At 37.4% G+C, this 25,217-nt stretch overlaps 1 protein-coding gene across 1 annotated transcript in view; it reads right to left on the bottom strand.

The window, feature by feature from the left end:
* The window catches only part of DWF5 (Ergosterol biosynthesis ERG4/ERG24 family), a 212,123-nt gene extending 190,070 nt beyond the window's left edge, over nt 1-22,053 (bottom strand). Inside the window, exon 1 of the mRNA XM_089425493.1 lies at nt 21,614-22,053. Coding sequence (XP_089281619.1) covers nt 21,614-21,789 — 176 coding nt within the window. The 5' untranslated portion in view covers nt 21,790-22,053. The remainder of the gene's footprint in view (nt 1-21,613) is intronic.
* Between the last annotated feature and the right edge of the window lie 3,164 nt (nt 22,054-25,217).

The raw sequence follows: 25,217 nt of genomic DNA, 5'->3' as shown, positions 1-25,217 counted from the left end.
AATGATCAATGGAGATGGCACACAAAGGTGACAATTTTATGCAGGAATGGTGCTAAGAGTTGAAGACAATCTAATGCAAAAGTGATTTTTCGAAATCACAATGAAACATGCATCATTGGACGCTTGAAGGAACTAATTCTTCACTGCACATATCATGACATTTTCCACTATACAAAAATCCTTTTGCGTCATGACTACTCACCATCCTTGTGTTGCAGCCCATCTTCCATTTCCTTATCTTTCACGACTTCATGCACGCCTATTTTTCTGAATCACATACATCCCTTTATCCTTTTCAGTTTATTTTGCCTTCTAGTTTGCCTTCTGAATAAAACTCATTCCCTTGATTTCCTAGCCATGCTGATCCACACTACTTCTCTGTGGGTTCTTTCCATTTATAGTCCTACCAAATCTTTTTGTACAAACTCGCATTGACTGATGTGGGATTCCTTAAGGCCCACCTTTCAACAAGTCTTGCCCCATCGACATCAGCACCTTATTTGGGAAATAGACTAGAGTTCCTTTTGAGTACCTAGAGGCTTGCATGCCTTAATGGCAAGTTCTCTCGCTGGCGATCATGGGAATACATCAATGTCCCTTGATCTTCAGATCTTGCAAGTGGCTCGACCTCAACACATCCATTCGCACTTCGCAAGATGTACTCTGGTACCTTGGCACTCATTGACATCAATGGTGAGTTGCCTCGCATTGGTTAACGGCATACATCAGTGGCCGGTAATCCAATGATTTCTATTCATGCTCGACATCGACACATTCATTCGCATGTTTAGAATTGTACCATCGGATCTGTAGCGGGTGAAGACTATACACTTTTTCACGACTCCCTCAGCAGTTACAGCAGTATGCATTCTGATCTATGAGAGTACCACAATTCCACTTTCAGCATTTATCTTTTCCATGATTCAGCATCAGCAGTTCAGATTCCTTCATTTCCCAGGATCCAGTTACAACAACATCAGTCACATTTTCCTGATCCCTGAGCAACAGCAGCTACATTCCTATTGCATCATTCATCATTCTTGGGTAAATAGAGGTATGTTGTTTTCTAATCTTTAATCATGCAATTCCTTATATGCTAACTTGAATATCTTGGAAAATTCCCTCACCATGCTACATTTCCTTTCATGAGCCATGTCAAGTTGCATGCGGACATGCAACCAATTCATTTGAGGGGGGGGAGAACTATATTCACTACATATTCATTACCATGATTTCATTTTCACTCCTTTTTTCTCATTTACCATTCATCAACATTTATTTCCTAATGATACTTTGTTGCACTTTGCTTCATACGCAATATTGGCATGCTTCATTATTATTACAAAAGGGCTTTCTTATGCACATTATGATTTCCAGTGAGTGTTTACATTATTATTGAAGAAAAGAGAACAGAAAATGAAATGAATGTTGTTAACACAAGAACCAACATTCTTTGTATTCATGGTTGTCACACAAGAACCAACCATAAGAAAATGTAAGTTGTTACTCATGTCTTTCACATATCCTAGAAACATTCATTATTAAAAGACATCATTATATAAAGCCAAAGTTCAAGATGCCAAATGTTCTTAAAGAGACCCATGCATGGTTGTATGAGGACATGCAACAAGTTTAGTTGGGGAGGATGTTGGGACTCAGAAATGTCATATTTTCATCCACCTTTTTCTTCACTATTCCTTACATTTCATCATCCCATTAACCTTTTATCATACATACATTTGGGTTTCACCTTCTTATTTTCCATTTTATTCATTTTTGTATTACAAGTGAATTTATGATTAATTATTAGAAAATACACATATTTTTATATATCTCAAGAATATGTGAGTTTTGTGATGTGTAGGAAATATGTGAAGAATTAATATCTCCTCCACCATATTAAGGAGATAATTATGCAAGCCTATTCCTAAGGAGAAAAGCATGGAGGATTTGGTTGGCATATCTTATCCAATTCCTAAGGAGAAAATCATGGAGGATTTGGTTGGCATATCTTATCCAAGATATGTGAGAGATTTATGGAGGATTCAAAGGGATCATATTTTGTAATAATGGGAAAGCAGTTAAAAATGCTTGAGAGATTTGTGGGATCATATCTTGTAATAATGGGAAATTAGTTGAGAGTGCTTGAGAGAATATTGGATATGTAATTATGAGAAGGTTATCTTTCTCATGTATATAAGAGAGTGCTCTCTCTTCATAATGAATAATGGAAAGGAATTCTTAGTTCATTTTTATTGTTATGATTTGTAATTTGGTTTTTGTAATATAAGATATTTTTATTATTGTGAGCTCACATATGTTGTTTGTCATTCAATTCTTCACATGTTGTATTGCTTTTCCTTTATGCAATTTCCTGCTTTCCTAGTTAGTGTTTCAATGCTTAATTTGATTTCAGTAATTTAGATTAGATTAGATTAGTTCCACTTCAGTCCTGCATATATAGTGCATGTGTCTCGTAAGTCTACGGACCTCGGATTGACAGATTAAATAGTTGGGCAAGTACTACAACAGAATTAAACGAACATCGTTTAATTCTGTTGTAGTACTTGCCCAACTATTTAATTTGTCAATCCGAGGTCCGTAGACTTACGAGACACATGCACTATATATGCAGGACTGAAGTGGAACTAATCTAATCTAATCTAAATTACTGAAATCAAATTAATCTAAGAAAGCATTGAAACATTAACTATGAAAGCAGGAAATTGCATAAAGGAAAAGCAATACAACATGTGAAGAATTGAATGACAAACAACATATGTGAGCTCACAACAATAAAACTATGTCAAATTATATTACAAGAATCAAGTTACAAATCATGAAAGCATAAAAATGAAAAACTAAGAATTCCTTTCCATTATTCATTCATATCCAAATGAAGAGAGAGCGATCTCTTATACATGAGGAAGATAACCTTCTCATAATTACATATCCAATATTCTCTCAAGCACTCTCAACTAATTTCCCATTATTACAAGATATGATCCCACAAATCTCTCAAGCATTTTTAACTACTTTCCCATTATTACAAAATATGATCCCTTTGAATCCTCCATAAATCTCTCACATATCTTGGATAAGATATGCCAACCAAATCCTCCATGATTTTCTCCTTAGGAATTGGATAAGATATGCCAACCAAATCCTCCATGATTTTCTCCTTAGGAATAGGCTTGCATAATTATCTCCTTAATATGGTGGAGGAGATATTAATTCTTCACATATTTCCTACACATCACAAAACTCACATATTCTTGAGATATATATAAAAATATGTATATTTTCTAATATTTAATCATAAATTCACTTGTAATACAAAAATGAATAAAATGGAAAATAAGAAGGTGAAACCCAAATGTATGTATGAAAATGATATGATAAAAGGTTAACGGGATGATGAAATGTAAGGAATAGTGAAGAAAAAGGTGGATGAAAATATGACATTTCTGAGTCCCAACATCCTCCCCAACTGAACTTGTTGCATGTCCTCATGCAACCATGCATGGGTCTCTTTAAGAACATTTGGCATTTTGAACTTTGGTTTTACATGATGATGTCTTTTAATAATGAATGTTTCCAAAATATGTGAAAGACATGAGTAACAATTTACATTTTTTTATGGTTGGTTCTTATGTGACAACCATGAATACAAAGAATGTTGCTTTTTGTGTTAACAACATTCATTTCATTTTATGTTCTCTTTTCTTCAATAATAATGTAAACACTCACTGGAAATCATAATGTGCATAAGAAAGCCCTTTTGTAATATTAATGAAGCATGCCAATATTGCGTATGAAGCAAAGTGCAACAAAGTATCATTGGAAAATAAATGTTGGTGAATGGTAAATGGAGTGATAGTGGTGAAGAAATGGAATCATGGAAGTGAATATGTAGTGAATATAGTTCTCCCCCCTCAACTAAATTGGTTGCATGTCCTCATGCAACTTGACATGGCTCATAAAAGGAAATGTAGCATGGTGAGGGAATTTTCCAAAATATTCAAGTTAGCATATAAGGAATTGCATGATTAAAGATTAGAAAACAACATACCTCTACTTACCCAAGAATGATGAATTATGCAATAGGAATGTAACTGCTGCTGCTCAGGGATCAGGAAAATGTGACTGATGTTGTTGTAACTGGATCCTGGGAAATGAAGGAATCTGAACTGCTGATGCTGAATCATGGAAAAGATAAACGCTGAAAGTGGAACTGTGGTACTCTCATAGATCAGAATTCATGCTGCTGTAACTGCTAAGGGAGTCGTGAAAAAGTGTATAGTCTTCACCCGCTACAAACCCGATGGTACAATTCTAAACATGCGAATGAATATGTCGATGTCGAGCATGAATAGAAATCATTGGATTACCGACCATTGATGGATGTCGTTAACCAATGCGAGGCAACTCACCATTGATGTCAATGAGTGCCAAGGTACCAGAGTACATCTTGCAAAGTGCGAATGGATGTGTCGAGGTCGAGCCACTTGCAAGATCTGAAGATCAAGGGACATTGATGTATTCCCATGATCATCAGCGAGAGAACTTGCCATTAAGGCATGCAAGCCTCTAGGTACTCAAAAGGAACTCTAGTCTATTTCCCAGATAAGGTGTTGATGTCGATGGGGCAAGACTTGTTGAAAGGTGGGCCTTAAGGAATCCCACATCAGTCAACGCGAGTTTGTACAAAAAGATTTGGTAGGACTATAAATGGAAAGAACCCACGGACAAGCAGTGTGGATCAGCATGGCTAGGAAATCAAGGCAATGTAATCATGGAAAGGGAATGAGTTTTATTCAGAAGGCAAACTAGAAGGCAAAAATAAACTGGAAAGGATAAAGGGATGTATGCGATTCAGAAAAATAGGCGTGCATGAAGTCGTGAAAGATAAGGAAATGGAAGATGGGCTGCAACACAAGGATGGTCTAGGCGTTTGGAAGGAAAAAGGGGAGTAATCATGACGCAAAAGGATTTTTGTGTAGTGGAAAATGTCATGATATGTGCAGTGAAGAATTAGTTCCTTCAAGCGTCCAATGATGCATGTTTCATAGTGATTTCAAAAAATCACTTTTGCATTAGATTGTCTTCAACTCTTAGCACCATTCCTGCATAAAAATTGTCACCTTTGTGTGCCATCTCCATCGATCATTCCTGTATGAAGTGACTCAAAAACAAATTAGCTCATTTTCAAGAATTTATAAAATGTCCATTTTTTTAATATTTTCCGAAATAACTCTAATTGTGGATGAAAAAGGTGTCGCATCGTAATGTTGAGCTTTCTACATAAGCTTCTCGTTGTCCTACACATAACACCAATCTCATTTCACTTGTTAATATATGCATCCTAACTTTTGCCCCCAAATTCACAAAAAAACTCCAACATACTTTTATTTCCCCCCCAACTAGAAATATGCAATGTACTCATTGAGTGTGCAATACGTTTTCAAAATGTTTTTATTGGTTTGCAGGAAAATGGATTGAAAACATTTGAAAAGGCTTTTGTATTGCTTAGGGAACAAGTAGTTAGTGTATGAATGAGGGCAATTTGTTTTTTTTTTTTTTTAGTTTTTATTTATTTTTTTACAGGGCTGAAAAAAACACGCCACCCAAATCAGAAAATGCCTGAGAAATTGCTATAAAACCATCAACAATCGACCACCCAAAGCAAAAAATGCCAAATAGCAGGAATGATTTACAAAAGGCACCATGTATATATAAGACAATTGGAAAAATTAAAATCAGTAAATATTGTAAACCATACTATTCCTGGAGTCATGAAAGTGGGTTTTACCTAAAAGAAGCGGGATGGACTTTTGCAGGGGGAATTTCTCCCTATTTCTGCAAATGGAATGAGAATCTTCTGATATTGGGGACTCAGTTTGCAGGAGGGATGCATTTCCTGATCAATTCCAACGAGACATTCGAGAAATTGAGTGACAAGGAGTACCCATTTGCATTCATGTTGTCCACCGCCGAATACCTTATGACAATGTCAGCAGACTGCCTGATCATGTGGGTTAATCAGACTCGGAAAACCAGCGGGGATGTGGAGAAAGTCGGAAATCCGAAAGAGGAAGGAGCACCATCTGCATCTAGGTACCATCTGGCAGAGAGCTTGTTGTTGATATCGGCGCTCTGCTTCCACTCAGTTTTCGAGGGCATAGACCTTCCTTGGCTTGTTGCACTGGTCACACCCTTGCTACCAACAAGGACATCCTACTTGCCTCTGCGTGCAACCGCGGTCAAGGCAATACCATACAACCCACTATTGGGACTCCTACACCAAACAATCTGAGGTCTAGTTGGGACTTCTTACTGGGGAGATCCCCTGACATGTTAGCGGGTCCAGCACCGTCAAAAAGTTGTTAGTCCTAGTCTAGTGCATGACACATGAAGCAGAAAACCATATTTGTCACTCCCTCTTAATCTTAGGGAGATCTCTTCTATTCATGCTTCCTTCAGGAGATCAGCTTCTTCTTTTTCGACATAGGAGAATCTTTTCGTGGCTTCCAACCATTTCATTAGAGTTATCATCAACCTCATCATGCTTGTCACATCGAGCATCTTCACCAAGTTTAAGATTATGTACCAGCACAGCTTCAATAGCAAGTACAACCAAAACTATAGAAGCATGATGTTAGCCTTATCAGAATCACGAAAGCATTTCATATATATATCAAATACCCAAACTCAATAACAAGCAAGAGACATATACTCTTCAACATTTTGCTAGGGACTTTATACACCGTAGACTACTTCATAACAACATTCATTCCATCTAGGGTTTCAATGTGACTTCCAAAAGTATGACATACCTTACAACATATAGCATACCCTAGAAACAATTCAAAATATATATAGATCTACAAAGCATCTAACAACCTTTCAAAATACCTATGTTGCACGGGTTCGTGAACCTAGGGGTGGGGTTCTCGAACCCGTCCTGGGTTCTCGTCCCTAAGTACCGAATTCAGGTTCAAGTGCTTCTGAGAAGAACCCATAAGAACCGGGTTCTTCATTAAAAAAAAATTGGGTTCTTTTGTCTTGACGAGTACGGAGAACCCTGATGATGGGTACTTGGAACCCTAAAATTGGGTTCTTTGGGGTTCATTTTAGTTTTTATTTTTAAATTTTTAATTAATTTAATGGGTTTCCCCTAATATTCTAGTTAGCTGGTTCTTCATCTTGCGAGAAGAATTGAAGTACTTATGCCTTTATCCATTTAGTAAAGAGAAATATGTTGTTCTCAAAGAAGGTAGAGAACTTAGTGTACATTCATAGCACACTTCCTCTCACATCTCAAAAAGACCCTAGATACAAGGAGGGTCCTTTTAAGAGATGGGACCAATACATAAATGATGCTATGTGTGTGGACAAGGAGATACAACCAGATGGCCTTATTGAGCTACCTCCAGTTGCTATGGATGAGCAAGAGCCTCAAGATGAGAGTGATTCCTACTAGGAGAGCATGCTAACTGAAGATCTAACTGATGCTAATGACATGGCTTGAGGAAGCCATTGTTCACTATTAGCTATTTTTATTTTAGTATTTTAAAATTTCCTAGTTCTTGTTTGGAGATGCCTTAAGACAAATTTTGAATGTAGTATGACAATGGACATATATCATGATTCTTATTAATATGTAAACTCCAATTTGCACTTGATATCAAACTAGAAATTTTGAAATTTCATTGTGAATGTTGAATGTTCAATGATGTGCATGTTTAAATATTTAAAGTTTAAATCATAAATATTTTAGTTTTCTTGTTTAAAGTTGAAAAATATACAAATTCATATATATTATAATTTATAAAATATAATATTTATATATTATAATTTATAAAATATAATATTTATATATTATATATATAAATTATAATATACCCCCGACGAACCCACGCACCCTGTTTCAAAAAATGACGTACCCATCCCCGTCCCTGTACCTGTACCTGTCCCCAAACCCACGTTTCCTGGCAACATAGCAAAATACATATGTTAGACTTCTCACTAGGGATCCATACAAATCCTAGATTTCATACAAAATCAATCAGAGTTAATCACAGCTTAGTCATTAACCTAACCAGCGTCCACTAGGGTTAGCTCTAACCCTTAGACTTTTTAGCATTCATCAAACTCAACCAAAAATTCAAATTTCAACAAATCTCTCACACATCTCAAGTTAACATTCATCAAAGATTTCTACTTCAATTAAGGTTCAACTCCAAAACCCTAGAATTCACAATTTCACCAAACTTTATACAGATCTCAAATCATCATATTCCAGAGATTTTACTTTGACTAAGGTTTAACTCCAAAACCCTAGAATTGCACAATCTCAACAATCATTAAATACATAGCTCTCGAATTGTTACATTTCACACTAGACAATGTCACTATTGGGATTTAACTGTTAAACCCTAGATTTTCAGATATCATCATCCTAGAATCTCAGACAAGGACTTCCATTAAATCCTAAAAACTCATGACCATCAATGACTAGGTCAACACATATCTAGGAATTCATAACCATACATAAGCATATCATATGTCCAACAACATTAATACATCTTGACCTAGACCAACCTAGGATTTCAACCAAAAGGACATATCTATATATGCCTAGATTTCATCATCATGCAAATATATTTCATATCATGTGTTAGTCAAACCCAACTTCACAACAATATCAAATAAGAGTTTAGACATACAGAAATTTTGATTACACTAGGGTTTGATCGGACAAACAAACACATACCAAAAACATTTTTAAGATAATGTAAGGGTCTTGCTCACACATTCCACCAAACCCTAATGAGCTAGGGTTCCAATGTAGAATCACATATTCCACCAAACCCTAATGAGCTAGGGTTCTAATGTAGAAACATAGCAAACCCAACATTACCAAAACTTCAAAGGTTTGGGATTTTAGACCTCATCATTCAACCCTAACAAGTTAGGATTTCCAGATCACACCAAAATCCCAAACAAGACATCATCAATAAAACTTCAACTAGCATTTCACAATCACCCTAAGCAACTTAGGATTTCAGACATTCACATTAGCATACCCTTCGGTTAGGGTTTTCCAGAACCTGTCTAGGGTTCTACATAGTCAATCAAGAATATGAGTGGGGTGGGTAGATTTATCAAGAGATGAATCACCCAAACAAGAATCACTAAGATTCAATATAGCTAGTCATAACAAAGTTAGTAATAGATCATCAAATGAATAATCCTTTCAATCAATGTATTCAAAGCATACCTTTGTTTCTTAACCTTGTCTTGAGAGATCCTCCTTTCAAATCTTTTCCCTAGTCAAGACAACAAAGGGAGAAAGGTGATTAGTATTTAATATAATCAAAACTAAATGAGTACATGAACCAAAAACTGAAAAGACATGAGATACTTATCTTTGAGAGTTGTTGGGAGCTTCCTCCAAAGCTTGAGGGAAACCTACAAACTTAAAACAATACAAAATGTATTTTCCAAAATATGTTAAAAACCTATAAATTCTAAAACATATAAAACAAGATAGGTAAAGCTATAAGCAAAGGACTTAATAGTGTAAGTCCCTAATGTCGGGTTCTTCGGGCTTGACTTTCTTTGAGTCTCCTTCTTCAACAAAGTTGGCTTGATCTCTTCCTCTCTTCTTATTCCTTGGATTCTTGGGACAGTCACTCTTGTAGTGACCTTTCTTATGACATTGATAGCACTCTATCTTAGACATGTCAACTTTCTTCCTTGGTCCATTCGATCTCTTTCCTTTATGATGAGCAACATAAGCATTTGATACTTCTTTAGGATTGGCAACCATTGAGATCCTTAATTCTTCTTGACTACATGCAATCCATAATTCTTCAAAGGTGGGAGCTACCTTCCAACTGTTGAGACCTGAAGCAAATGCACCCCAAGAGGGTGGCAATCCTAATATAGTAGTGATCACCAATTCTTTGTCTGGAACAATCTCATTGATGACCAAAAGATCATCCCTGAGTCTAGCTATCTTCACAAAGAAGGTTGCCACAGTATCTTCTTTAGTCATCTTCGTATTCCTCAGCTCATTCTTCAAACTTGCTACTTGACCAATGTTCTTAATAGTGAACAGCTTCAACAAGGCTTCATACATCTCCTGAGCATGATCGATGTTAGCTATGAATGGGACAAGATTGTCTTTTATCCCTTCTACCATTAGAGTCATAGCCACCAATTCTAAATCCTTGAATTTCGCTTTGTCGGCATCACTGGCTTCTTCTATAGGCTTCTTTACATTTCCTTTTACCAAATCCAGCACCTTGTTCTTCTCGAGGATTAGGTCAATCCTCTTCTTCCAGGATCTGAAGTTAGATGCTCCTTCAAGTTTGTTCTCACCCTTGATTGAGTTAGACATCTTCCTTGAATATAATAGACTCCTTCCCTGAGATAGTGCCTATGAATGGATCTGCCTTTTTCTTCTTCACCAAAGCTCTGATACCATGTTGGAAAATTAAAAAGGCAATAAACATTTTTTCGATTTTGGAAATTACTTGTGATGTTTCTTATTATTACGATTCTTTATATCTTCTTTCTTTAGTTCATCAAGCAATTACCAAAAGCAGCAGCACATAAAACAATGAACACAAGATGTAGGCACATGCCAGGGCAAAACCCCCTTCGAGGGGAAAACCCAGTCAAAGTAATTCTTCCTTTCAATAGTATTCTTTGAGACTCTTCACCCTAGACCAAGACCAGACCTTCCCTCCACACCAAGTCAGCCTCCAAAAGATTGACCTCTTCCCAGCAACTTTGACTATGCAACAACTTGCAGCAGCTAACAACTTCTGGTAGTAGTCCAACTTGGAAGACTTCGATCTCCCAATCCAAAGCACGAAACAGAGAGAGACCACCACCAAAATTTCGATTTTCCTTGAATCCTTAGACTCACCCAAACTCACATTCACTTCGGCTTCCCGGCAACAGACTTTCCCAGCTACCCACTTCGCACTTCTACCCAGTAGAGAGAATTTGAACTTGATGAGAAGTGATGCTCCAAATGAATTCGATGTCCTTCCTTTTATAGGCTTCTTGTGGGGTCGAATAGGGTCTTAGGTCGACTTGATCTTCCCATAGGTCGACATGGTGTGGAGGTTCCATAATTCATATTTGACTCAATACTAAACCTTTTTACATGATTCAAAAGCCCAAGAAGGGTCTCTTTAAATGTACAATAATTCTATAGACTCAAAATAAATCCTAGAAGTCCTCAATGGGGACTTTGACCTAAAACATGGTGACCCAAGCATGAAACCCATGCTTTAATAAGTCACAATAATAATAATAATAATTATTTTCTTTATTCTTTTGACAAGTACATTACATAATGACTCAAGTACATTATTGAAGACCGAACATAGTTACTTTTTCCAACACTTATCTCACCTAAGAATTTAGTATTACCGTCGTGATCGCCGACATGGAAGGCAATTTGTCATACAGATGGTTTACAAAGGTAAACATATTTTGTAGAGCTCTAGTTCTTGAGAAAATTTTAATAGCTAAGATAAGATAAGATAATTATATTAATGTCCAACAAATGACCACAAAAGTAGGTCAATGGGACTGTTGAGTACAATGATGTCAATACAAAGCAGGAGAAATAAAATGTCTCCTATATAAAGAATAAGAAGTAAAGTAAAAACATGAAGTCTATATGTGAAAACATGGAGAAGCCCTCGGATTTGAGTGAGCCACAATGGGAGGGAGATGTACAGAGGGAAAGGATCTAGGGACTGGGTCATGGTCCACTAGATCTACCTCTCCTAACATCCGAGGCCGAATGAAGAAAACTCAAGATAGAATGGTGCCCTGAGGAAGAACTAGGGGAAGATATGGATTTTGGACCCACCACTGTGTTGTTGCTTGGCAACTATATAACTTGCTACTAATGTCTAGGTGATCTCATCTGCTTGTTGGTAAGGGATCGGGTTTGGCAACATCTGAGAGGTCTCTGGGGAGAGGGAATGGTCCCTTTGATTCGCACTAATTTGGAGCCAGAAGCAACATTGTCATCAGCCCATCTCTTATTGCCCCTATCTAATGGGAGCTCTGTAAAGGGCTAGACATCTCTAGTCTACGTACTTGAACAAACTAGAAAAAGTATGGATCCCCCTAAACAGGCAATGAAATATCCCAAGAATCTCATTATAAATGATGCAATGAAGATGAAGTGCTCCTCTAACTCAATCTCTAGGAAATGTCGTAGCTAGCAGATCCAATCTAAACGTTCCAACTCAAACCACAATTGATGAGAGCCAACTCTGAACTATCTTAAGGGAATCCAAAGTGCGTGCATCCAATGGCAAAGCGTGTAATGGGGAGGAGCAATGAGTCTGCCCCTCAGCATCGTGAAGTGCTCAGCATAAAAGGCCATCATCAAACATAACCCACCCAGAGGGTTTATACAAGTGACCTATATATATTACCTGTAGATATCCATGCAAATGATTGTATTCATCTCCCATTTGGTTGGTAAGATATGGCCGCTTGCACACAAGGAATATCTAAACAGAGGATGCCAATCCAACGTAATACCAACTGAAATGAGGAGATCCAAGACTCTTATGTACCATCATCAAGACCAAGTCGAAGGGCTACCTATTGCAATGCACTCTAATGAACGATAGATCAGCCATGGATATCTGTCATAAACCTACGTTGTATCGGAAAAACTTTGAACATAGTGTAAAAGTGAGATGAGACTAAACACTACTTCAAGCCAGAAGGGGCAAGAACCAAACTCTGTTGGGGAACTATGTGTTTGCATCAAATGATGAGTGGTTGGGGAACTATGTGTTTGCATCAAATGAAGTGGCAAAGGAAGATGGTCGGGCTCAAATAGAAATGTGGTTCGAATAAGAGTGTCCATGCGCGACATCTTGAACAATATCCCCATAATAGACATATTCTCTTGCATTTCACATGGACCCATAAACCTAAGACATATATATTATAAAAATATTATTATTTTCAATAACAGCATACTATGCAGAAGTGTAACACTTACCCTCCTTTGTATTGATTTTTCCTTTTGCATTCGACAAGATCCAAAATCGAAACTAATATACAATATAAATGTATTATTAATTTCCTAAATAAAATGCTATGCAGAGATGTAGCACTTACACATGCTTTACATTGACTTTTTCTTCTGCATTTTGCAAGGTCCACAATTATGGTACATACATAATATAACATAAACATATTATTATCTTTTGTTAGTGTTGAAATACTGAGGGGGTGAATCAGTGTTTCTCTTCAATTAGTATTTTTAACTTCACAGAGCATTAATTATTATTAACATTAGATCAACATAATTCAACATCACATTAATAGTAAACAACACCATTCAATAATGCACAAACATCAAGACTATAGACAACAGATCTTTTAGGTGGAAACTCTTCTGGGAGAAAAACCACCGAACGCTTCTTAATATTTTTTCTTCAATAAAATGTACATCAATATTTTCTGCTCCAACTGAGGGAGGCTCCAACCCCCTGATTTACAAGCTCCAACCTGAAAGACGCTCCAACACCCTAGTTCACCAGCTGCAACTAGAAGGATGCTCCAATGCCTCGGTTTACAGGCTCCAACCTGAAGGATGCTCCAACCTCCAACACCATGTTTACCAACAACAACAGAATGACGCTTCGACACCCTATGCAGACTTCAACCTGCCCTAGCACCACCCTGTAACCCTAATCAGTTGGCAAACCACGTTTCAAAAATTTTCAAAGTGGATTCGCCTGTGCACAAAATCAATGCACAGAAACTGCAAAACTACTACACAATCTATGTCAATCAATTTTGCCTTCACTCAATCTTCATATCAAACATCAAACACGATCAATTCACTGCTCAACATATCTGCAACAAGTGTCGACCGCGACCAAAAAGTGCACCGAGTTGTGGGAGAGTGTCTAGCGCATATTCTTTGATATATAAGACCAGCCAATACAGAAGAGTGTGTTAGAGCTGCCTCTAGTGGTGCAGGAATGAAAACAATGAAAAGCGACACTTGCGACAATAAGAATAAGTGAAAATAATACTTGCAAAACCTAAACAAAAGTGAAAGTGACATATGCAAAAGCGAAAGAAAGCAAAAGAGATACTTGCAAAAGTGAAAGCAAGCAAAAACGACAGTCGCGAAAGTGAAAGCGAGACTTATGAAAGAAAAAGCGTGCAAAAGAGACAGTTGAGAAAACTCACTAGGATAATGGTACACTTGCAACTAAGAGTATTAGAGAATGTCAACTGGAATTGCGCACTAATTGTCCATAGGGATTGCGCAATGCACTGTCTTTGTGGACTACACAATCATTACCACCCAAGGTTAAGCAGTCACTATCATCAGGCACTGCACAGTCACTACATCTAGGGACGACGCAGGCACTATCTCTAAACATTGTGTAAGCATTGTCTTCAAGGGTTGCGCAATTCTTGTCTTCAAAGGTAAACATTGATTGTTGAGCTTACTAGGAAGAGGTGCACTTGTGAATGCATCAAAAGCTAAGCATGTGTAAGCAAGTGACTTCAATAGCGAACCATCAACTGACCATGAAGCAACTATGATCAACAGGTACAATAGATCGTAAGATCATGAGCCTCCAAAATTTAAGTGCAGGCAAAATTTTGGAGGGTGTTTGTCGCAGTGACAACAGAATCCTTGGCTCTGCTTAATAGTATCAAGCCTTACCAAATAACATCATATGATCATGTTGTGCGTTCAAGGACAATCATTGTGTAAAGGCTACAACAAAGCAAGTGCAATATCATAACCCTTATAGCAGCTTCAATGTTGAGCCTCTAATCATCGATATTAGCAAAGCCCTACCATAGCATAGACTTTTTCTATCAATCCTGCCAACTTATGTCTTCAACACACATACCTTGGTACAACGTCAAGACTTCGATTCTGATTGCGGCACTTCTTTCATAATTCAGTTTGGAGTAAAATGAACCCAAAAACATTCATAACCATGCATTAAACTAGATGTTCTACAAATTGTTCATATCAAGGTATCCTTCTACAAGATGTCACTCTCCAGTAGTGGTGCTACAAATTTGTAAACTGTACAACAAATTACATCCAAATAAAATAACCTGTGTTGCACGGGTACCCGCACCCGGGGGTGGGGTTCTCGAACCCGTCCCGGGTTCCCGCACCCAAGTACCGGATTTGAGTACGGGTTCTTCCCAGACGAACCCAGAAGAACCGGGTTCTTCAAAAAAAAAAATTGGGTTCTTTTCCTTTAACGAGTTCTTGGGTTCTTGGGTTCTTCGGGTGCTTGGGTTCTTGGGTTCTTCGGGTTCTTCGGGTTGGGTTCTTTGGGTTCTTCGGGTTCTTTGGGTTCTTCATAAAAAAAACTGTATTAAAAATTTAATTTTCAAATGATTTTTTTTATTGAAATTTAAAAAATAACTTATAACAAAGGTAACACTTATAACAAAACCTAAAAAACCCTAAATCAATTCTTGTAAATTAATTTGGAATGAAACATTCTTCCACGGTCCTTACCATCAAAACCTGTGTTGCACGGGTACCCGCACCCGGTTTTTTAAGTTTTTTACAAGTCTTGTTTTTTAAGAATTCTTGTAAATCAATTTGGAATGAAACATTCATTCCCGAGCCAAATAACCATCAAATTATAAACTGTAAATGCACACATACAGGTTCAGACATTTGCGGTCAAATAGAAAGTAGGATTGAGACCAGCCATAAGCTGTAATCAGCTGATGCTGTTAAATGGCGAAAGGGCTATTTTGGACAATGGCTAAATTAAGTATCAAAATCTGCCAATTTCTCACAGCATTCTGATAACATCATGTTAAGATTAAAACTAGGAAAATATGCCTAAATCATATATGGTCTCTACAGACTTGTACACCAAGTAATCTCTAAAAACTGCGAAGATGTTTTATGTTTAGATAATTATTATTAATATTCAGGCAGAGCTTTGCACTCAAAGACAAACTATCCCTCAAGCCATCAGATGGCTGTTGTGCATTTTATTGGGAAACAAAGACTGATAAGCGTGTTTTGTGGAAGGGTAAGGCTGCCACTGTTTTTGGGATTGCTTTACCGCAGAGCACACCATGCATGGGGCAGGTGGATGATTAGACATCAAGAAAATTCTAGACCACTATCAGGTTGAGAAGAATCTCCTATGAAAAAATTGTGTTTTTATATGGGAGAGACTAAACATTCAAAGCAAAGTTACAAGCTCAAGCTCCAGCCAGAATGAGCAATTTCAATATGGAGAGAAGCTGTCTTGAAATTAGAGCAGGAGGCAGAAATGCTAACACTCCTTGGCTGTGTAGGAGGAAGGGTCTGTATGACCACAGCCGGATTCATTGATAGGCATCCTTGCAAATGAACCTAAGCTGCATAGTTATTTTAAAGCCTGTGTGTGACAAAATCTGTCCCAAGTTTCACCAAAATAGCTGAGTCTAGCATTTATCCTAATATGTATTTTGAATTTTCAGTTTTAGTAGTAGCCTTGAGCTCTCTCACATAGCTGTCACAGTGTCATGGTTACACAGAGAAGATTCAAAAGAACAGTTTTTTGGTGATAAATTTTGAAATTTCAATGTCAATTTTGAATGTTCAATGATGTGCATGTTTAAATGATTATCATTAAAGTTTTCTTGTTTAAAGTTGAAAAAAAATACAAATTCAAATTTCATATATATTATTAATTATAAATTTATAATTTATAAAATATAATTATTAAAATTTAATATTGTTATATTACCCGACGAACCCACGCACCCTGTTTCCAAAAATGTCGTCCCCGTCCCCGCACCCACGTTTCCTGGCAACATAGAAAATAACCCATGCAAAAATTGAACGTGGGACCCAACCTGTTACTTACCATATATATGGGCAGGGTACTCATATGATGCATCAAATCTCACAGTAAACCAAGGTTTCACAAGGCTCATTGAACAACAATATATCGTGTCATCAGCAGCAGCTTATAACCTGAGAGCTGAGATATGTGTCAATCTAAAGCCACGGTGGCAACCCTGCACAGAAACCACATTAACCCTTGAGCTTGGCCCTTTGACCCATGCAACCCATATTGAATCTCTCGAGTCTCTACAACTAGATTTTGGAACCCGGGACTCTTTCAAAGCTTAATTCGTATAGATTGCAGACGTTACGTGTTCAGGGGCTCAGTTTTAAACAGAAGTGACCGTTGGTATATATATGTAGTCTGCAAGCTTCCATAATTAAATCACACTTCTTGACAGTTCAACGCATAGGTCTCAGATATATGCCAAGTCAAGCTATTCAATAACTTGAGATCAATTTGAGCAGGAAAATGTTGTGTCCACACCACAGACAAAAGAAAAAAAAATAAAGAAAAAAAAAAAAAAAAATATATATATATATATATATATATATACACGCATATGTGTTCCAGTCATCAATTATTCGCTCCAGTCACAAACAAGTAATTCGCTTCATAATTACGTCCAATTTGGCTCAGTCAATATGCACAGATTTCCCTTTGTTTTGTGACTTGTCTCTGGTTTCATTGATGTATGTTATGTCATTTCATGTCCAATTGTTTGTGTGCATGAGTGGAGAATTGCAAATTTGATTATGGATGCAGTGAATCAGCCGCAATTTACAGGTGTTCCATACGCCAGAAATTTTGTCTCGCATACAAAAAGGGACGTTTATTGCAAATGAAGATTAAGAAGGGAATCCATTACGACTGGGTCCGCAATCGTCCTCCACTATCGATCGAGATTGACGACTCGAGTTCCTGAAACTCTGCTATTGGAATCTAGCGCTGAACTTCGCGCTCACGCTCTCATACAAGAACGGCGTCGTTGTGTCTCAATGCCAAGATTTAAGTACTAACGTCACGACTCCATCCCGATTTCGAACAACTTCCACTTGCCATTTGGGAGGCTAGGCCACTCCAAAGCCTTCTCTTTCCTCTTCAACTTCATAGCCTCAAGGCTTTACCTAGGTTCTCTCGAGTCTCAGCAGATCACTTTGGACTCGCTCTATAACCCGATCCCCGATCCGATGAGAACTAACAAGGTTCCGAGGCCTCAAAAGTTTAACTACTACAGCAACGTACCTGATGTACCAACACTAGAATTGTATGCCTCCCTCACGCTAAGGCTCATGCAAACTGGATATGGAATAAGAGTGCAAACGCGCATATACAAACACACATTCACAAAATTAACACATTCTATTACTTCAAACAAGAAGTGTTTACAGAGATTTTACATGGGCTCTCTACCCCAGCTACACGAGCTCTGCTCCTCGACCTCTATCTACTAGATTGCCTTTTTTCCTCAAATTATACATACATATATATCTTTTGATATGCTAGAATATCCCCTAACAGAACAAAGACTGTTTGGACATCTGTCTCAACTCCTAGAAAATTGCCTAACACCTCAGCCTATCATTTGTCCCTCTTATTATGTGACACATGGCCAAAATGCTAGCTCATCCAATATCCTAACAACCTAGATTCTTTCTAGAACTAGGACACTTATATTTACATGAGAAACTCACTATTTCTAATTTGTACAAATTACATGTGAGGGAAATCTTTTCCCTTTGGAAATTTCATGACCCTTTTTGGGTCTAGGCAAAAATGGATTGCCTAGGGGTTGATGCTACTACATCAAGTTTACTGGCAGAAAATATTCTCTCCAAAGGCAAAGATCTTCATTTGTATCAAAACCTAATTGCAGAGAAAGAATAATGGTTCAAGCAGTTTCAGATTTCTTCTCATATTTGATATTTCAAACAATAAACAGCCCAAACATCTTTTTCAAAATATGCTGGCAGCTTCAGTCAATCCTTTCTAATTTTGAAAAATGGAAAACAGCTCAGCATTCTGAGAAACCTATTATGCTGGGGTCTTAATACTGTTATCAACAAGGCAAAAGCTTATACTTTGTGGCAAGGGCTCAAAGTGGCCAAAATAATGGGCATGCAAACTATTATGGTAATGAAATGAATTTATCATAGTAATAGACTCAAATTCAATTATTAACCATATGGTGCATAACTCAAAGCCGCAAGACTACCCCTTAGTTTCAATTCCAGATTGAAACGGGTAAGAAACAAGTTCATTTTCCTCCATTATCTTCCATCATGTCTTTCTTGAACTCAATAACGAAGCAGATCAGTGAGCCAACTGTAATAGACTCAAAGACGATTATTAACCATATGGTGCATAACTCAAAGCCGCAAGACTACCCCTTAGTTTCAATTCCAGATTGAAACAGCTAAGAAACAAGTTCATTTTCCTCCATTATCTTCCATCATGTCTTGCGTGAACTCAATAACGAAGCAGATCAGTGAGCCAACTGTGGATCAATTCTAAAAGTTGGGGAACTAGTGGTTAATGGCACTTTACAACAACAACCCATCCCCTAAATCTTTTTAAATACAATGTCACATCTCGTGGTATTAATTTTTCACATGGCAAGCTTCATTGATTTCATAAGTTGTCACATGGCACACAATAGAAACCTCATCAACCATATTAACAGTAATATGAAGGGATGGGAGTCTACCAGTTGCATGCTTCAAGCATTCACCCTGCACGCTTATCATCCGTTGTCGCTAGTCTTCCCCACCATTGTGGGATAATGGTTACTTCTTTTGGCAGGTTCAGTTGGAAATCTGTCAACAAGCTAACTTGTGCTTTTGCCATTTGTTTGCTATTTTGAAGTTTGTTTAGTGTCAGGGATCTTCCAGGGAAACCTCCCACCTGGTGGGACCTCAAAGTGTACAGCCTTCAAGGCTCCTAAGCCAACACTGGTTGTAAAATCGAAGAGAGAGACAGACATACATGGTTATTCGACCTCGGAGACAATTTTGTGATTGAGATTTGAACGGAGGTGCGGTCATTGCAAACAGAGTAGCTAAAATTATGAATTGAAAAGTCAGATTTCTGCACACTTAGCTGAAATTATGGGGTCTTTGCTGGAATTGAAGGAGCAATTAACGATGGTGGAAGCAGACTGTAGTCTATTTTGGAATCTGACTCTGAATTTGTGTAAGGTTGATCAGTCCATAGCTTCTTCACAGAGGATGGCAGTGTGCTCGTCCAGAGGAGAATTCAAGGGAGAAGAAACTGTGAATCAATTTAATGAGGAGATGGCAACTGCTGTGCAAGAAATTGAACCTATAGGCACAAGGTCTGGAGGATGCTGCTAGCTGTTGTGCACTTTGTTAGCTTTATTATGTATTTTCAAACAGTTAAAATACTAGGCATCTATTATAAGGTATATAGTATTAAGGAAATCTGGGCAATTTTGTACAAGGTCCGAACCTATTTGTGCTACAGCCTTGTGGTAGGACTGGATATGGATTTTAATGCTGTCAATTTGAAATTTTTGGAACACTACAGTAACACCTGCTGCAGCTCCTGCTGTAGTTTTATTTAACATAATTTGCTCAGTTGTTGTTCAAAATAAAATAAAATAATTCTGTCCAGAAATTCGGGTGCGAAAAGTCAGATAAAATCCGATTCGTTCACTATAAAAAGGATCCTTAAAGGTCGTATAAGCAAGAGACGAACTGGTGATCCCAGTCTTGGTGCTTATTCACACCTGTAGATCATCAAGTGGTGTAGATGGATCTTTTTTCTTTCACGTTGGTTCGTGAGCGATCGTTACGTAATTTCACTGCGACACGCATTTAGATGATGACCTTCTTTCAAGTTTAAAATTAATGCCATCACGCGATGGTCGCTTTTATCAGATAACTTCGTTTAGGTTTTTCCTGCCAATATAAAATAAAGTTAATTCCAAAACTTTCCTTACAGTAATTTCAATTCGGTTGATTTTCACCTTCACAAAATTCCTCAACGGATTGCATCATGAAAAATCCAAATTTATGGATTGGTCGGTAATCTAAATTTAGCCTATTTGATCTACAATGTAGAGTAGCCCTTACCGTACCGGAAAATCACCGGCCTTTGTGAAGCTCCTTTAACTGAAACAAGATCTAGGACAAATGCCCTGAACTAGAGCTTCGAATAATTCTAGATTTCCCGTGAGCTTCAAGAATAAGGCTTCGAATCTCTTTAGATTCGGCGTAAGCTTCAGGAATAAAGCTTGGGATCCTTCTTGATTGGAGAAGCTTCAAGCTAAAGCTTCGAATCCTTCTTGATTTGCCGTAAGCTTCAAGCTTGAAGCTCGGAATCTTTCTTGATTTAGCGTAAGCTTGAAGCTCGAAGCTTCGAGTCCTTCTCGATTTGGCGTCAGTTTCAATCTTCAAGCTTCGAATCCTTCTTGATTTCGCGTAAGCCGCAAGCTTAATCCGATAACCTATAGATATTTCTAACTCTATTCATATATATGTAATCAACTGATTATTCAGTGTGCAAGCACATTTCATGCAAAATCAAAATCAAAATTTGCTTAAACGTCTCGTTATGGAGGCCGAAAATGCAGGGTACCAGAACCAAAAGAATAATGTCTCTAAAACAATCGGCAGAATACAAAGATTAAAGATGGAATGCGATCGGATGAAGAGATCCAGGACAGATAGCTGACTTACAGGAATATGACGAATGGAGGACAACATGAGAGAAGGCTGAGCATGGAGGCGTACGCGACCAGAGGAGAATGAATACTCCCATCCTCTTTCGAACCGGCGGGTTTCTTCGTCTCATTTTCACTTCCACTGTCATTCACAGTGCTATCTTTGCTCTTCCCTGCCTGCTTCTTCGCCATTTTTAATCTTCTTCAACTTCTGTGGATGATGAATTTGGATCCAATCACAAAATGAATATGTGAATTTATTTATAAGACCATGAGAGGATAACTATTTATTAACTACTGTTTTGACCGCTCTATCATTTAGGCAGAGCGGGTGTTTCGTGACAGAGAAATAAAGGGATTCTTGTTGAAAGCCTCTGAAGAAAAAGGGCTTAAGCCTTCTCTCTTAAGCCCCTGGTGAGCTAAAATGGCACAGGGTAAAGCTAGTTGACTCCAGCTATTTCGTAAATGGAAAGCAGTAAAACTACTTATGGCACAGGGTAAAGCTAGTTGACTCCAGCTATTTCGTAAATGGAAAGCAGTAAAACTACTTCAATTTATAAGGTGAGGTAGGGTCCCACGACCCTGCTAAGTCGGCGAGCCATATTTCCCTTGCTATTGGGCCATAAATGAACGGCGCGTGTATATGCCCATCGTGTATATGCCTCAGCAAAATCACACGGTAGGCCCACTGTTCATTTATGACCCGATAGCATGGGATTTGTTGGTTGCCTTCTAAGTCTGGATGAGTCTCTTTCAACTTCCTAAGATTTTTCAAGCACCAATCACATCATATCGGAGTCGACGCAAAGTAAACGGTGGGAATACCGTGGAATAATGGATCAACTAGGAAAGTACGTTGTCTAACAGGGCCAGATTCGATTTTTCAGCAGACATTTATCACTATTTTCAAAACCTAGGAGTGTAATCTTCTACGAGTTCGATTTTTTAGAAGAGCAAACAGTAAAGAATTTTCCCTGACCATTTAAGCATAGATATTTCTGTATCATAAAATCCTTAATGTCAAATTTCACAAATTAATACATTAATTTAAGGTGCTAGGCAAGAGTATTTGCAGATTACAAAAGAGCAAAGAAAAAAAAAAAAAAATCTGAAATAAATAGTTTTTAAGGCTAATGCTGGGTTTGATGAGAAATGTAAAGAGGTAAGGAGAATTATGAGAAAGTCAAATAAGGATGATATAAATTTCAAAGTTTTCAAGTAAATTTAAGAAAGAAAATAAAAATATTGATTTTATGGGCTAAAAGAAGGAAGAACTAATCTTCCTTGAGAAAAATAACTCCAAATTATTTTGAAATGAGCTTCAACCGAAAATAGTATCACAGTGTCTCAATGGTTTGAATATGCAAGACAACTTTATGAATATGATCCCAAAATTGACCCTTCTCCCTTAGTGAACATTGCCACTGAGTTCTGCGCTGCAAGAGGTAGAATTCTTGCACCTCACTTTACAAAAATTTTCAACAACATCATGCAACAAGGATTCCCCACACATTGGACAACTAGTCTAGCAATACCTCTTTTCAAGAGTGGTGACGACAATAAGTATAAGAAGTTGGGTGTTGTGAAAGAAAAAGACATAGTTGAACTCCAAGCAGAGTATCTAAGGTGGGGCTTAAAAATTCTTGCACCTCACATTACAAAAATTTCCAACAACATCATGCAGCAGAGGTTCCCAACAGATTGGAAAACTAGTCTAGCAATACCTCCTTTCAAGAGTGGTGACATCAGTTATCCCTTTGATTATAGGACCATAATGATAAACCCCTTGTTTGCAAAGTTATTTGGAAGCATGCTAGAAAATAAAACCAGCAAGTGGGTGGAAGAAAGAGATAAATGTGCTAAAGGGCAAGCAAGGTTCAGACCTAAACATTCCACAGTTGATCACGGTATAACTTTAAGGCACATCATTGAAAAATTTTGGGAGAAAAAGAAAAAAACCTTTTGTTGCTTTGTTGAATTCAAAAAAGTCTTTGACATGTTCCCTAGGGATAAGCTTTGGCACAGAATTGAGGAACTTGGGGTTCTTAGGCATCTTAGAGCACCTATGCATAGGTTGTATGAAGAGGTGAAAGTTAAAAGTAGAACTTCAACAAAGATATTTGAAAGTTTTAAAAGTTACATTGGGGTCAAGCAAGGGTGCCTATTATCTCCTAGCCTTTTTGGTTTATATATTGACAAACTTGAAGAGTGGTTGAAATCACAAGGGCGTGATGGTGTCCATTTGGGCTTGTTTGTTATAAGGTTTCTTTTGTATGTGGATGACCTTATTCTTATTGCTAAATAGCCTCTTCGTTTGCAAGAGCACTTACTTTCCCTTGATCATTTTTGTCGAAGGGTGGGGATGCAAGTCAATATTAGCAAGATGAAAGTGGTGGTTTTCTTTAACAAAAGAAAACATAACCAACATAAGTTCTACTTTGAAGGCAATATTCTTGAAGAAGTTGCGGATTACAAATACCTCAGAATTGACTTCAACAAAAATTTAAGTTGGGAAGGCTGGAGAAAGAAAAGAACTTTGGGGGGTTGGAAAGCATTTATGCTTTTCAAAATAGATGTAGAGAGGCAAAGCTATGTGATTGGGAGATCATTCTCTACAGTTGTGAACTGTGGATCAGCAATACATCTGACATACAGTGGAAACAAATTGAGAAAATTCAAAAGCTCTTGATTACAAACAAATTCAAAATTAAAAGTTCATCTCCTTATGATATCTTCTTAAGTGAAATGGGCGTTGTTCTTATTGAAGCAATCACTATGGTGTGACTCATAAGATATTTAGAAAAAAAATGAGCAAATGGAAAAGGGCAGATGGCCTAAGGTTGTCTTCAATGACATATTATGCAAAAGAAAGAAGACTTAGCTGAAACAAAATAACAAATGGTTTAGTAAATGGGGTATTTACTAGGTTGTCTTCAATGACATATTATGCAAAAGAAAGAAGACTTAGCTGCAACAAAATAACAAATGGTTTAGTAAATGGGGTATTTACTTGAACATATGTGCGACAAATACTAAAGAGATAAAGGCTTTTGTTATGGATAAGTTCCACAAGCGTACTTGTGATAAAGAGCTAGGGAGAAAGAGAAAGTATTATATTGAAGAGATTGATCCTACTTTTACTCATCATAAAAAAGCGTACATAGGGACCAATATTTCTTGGAGAGCCAAAATTCTTATTGCACAATCAAGGATTAAATCTCATCAACTCTGTTGTGAAACAGAGCGCTGGAAAAGACCAAAAGAAGTTTGGGAAGAAAGAGTGTATTTTTTGCACTTTCAGAAAAGTGCAAACATAAATACATTTCATTTTAGAATGTGAAGCCTTCAAAAACAGTAGGGACAATTATGTACATCTTCTGACATCTAGCTTTTGGGATAATTTATTCAGCAAGGGGATTGTCAAGAAGTGTAGCGTTCATTGTGAGGGTACACAGGAAAAGGGATGAATAGAGGAATCAGATGGAAAAACAATTTATCTCATGGGTTATCTTTAGCTTCGTGGATGTTAAAAACAATTTCTTTCTTCCTTTCTATATTTAGTAAATATAGTCTAGGATTTTCAATTTATTTAGTTAATGTGTCTAAGAATTTATATAAAC

This window comes from Pinus tabuliformis, chromosome 4_2, assembly GCF_031772625.1.
Source record: "Pinus tabuliformis cultivar Carrire ecotype Pingquan chromosome 4_2, CPIR1, whole genome shotgun sequence".
Classification (NCBI taxonomy): Eukaryota; Viridiplantae; Streptophyta; class Pinopsida; order Pinales; family Pinaceae; genus Pinus; species Pinus tabuliformis.
Note: the sequence above shows the minus strand (reverse complement) of the source record. Positions and strands in the feature narration are given on the sequence as shown.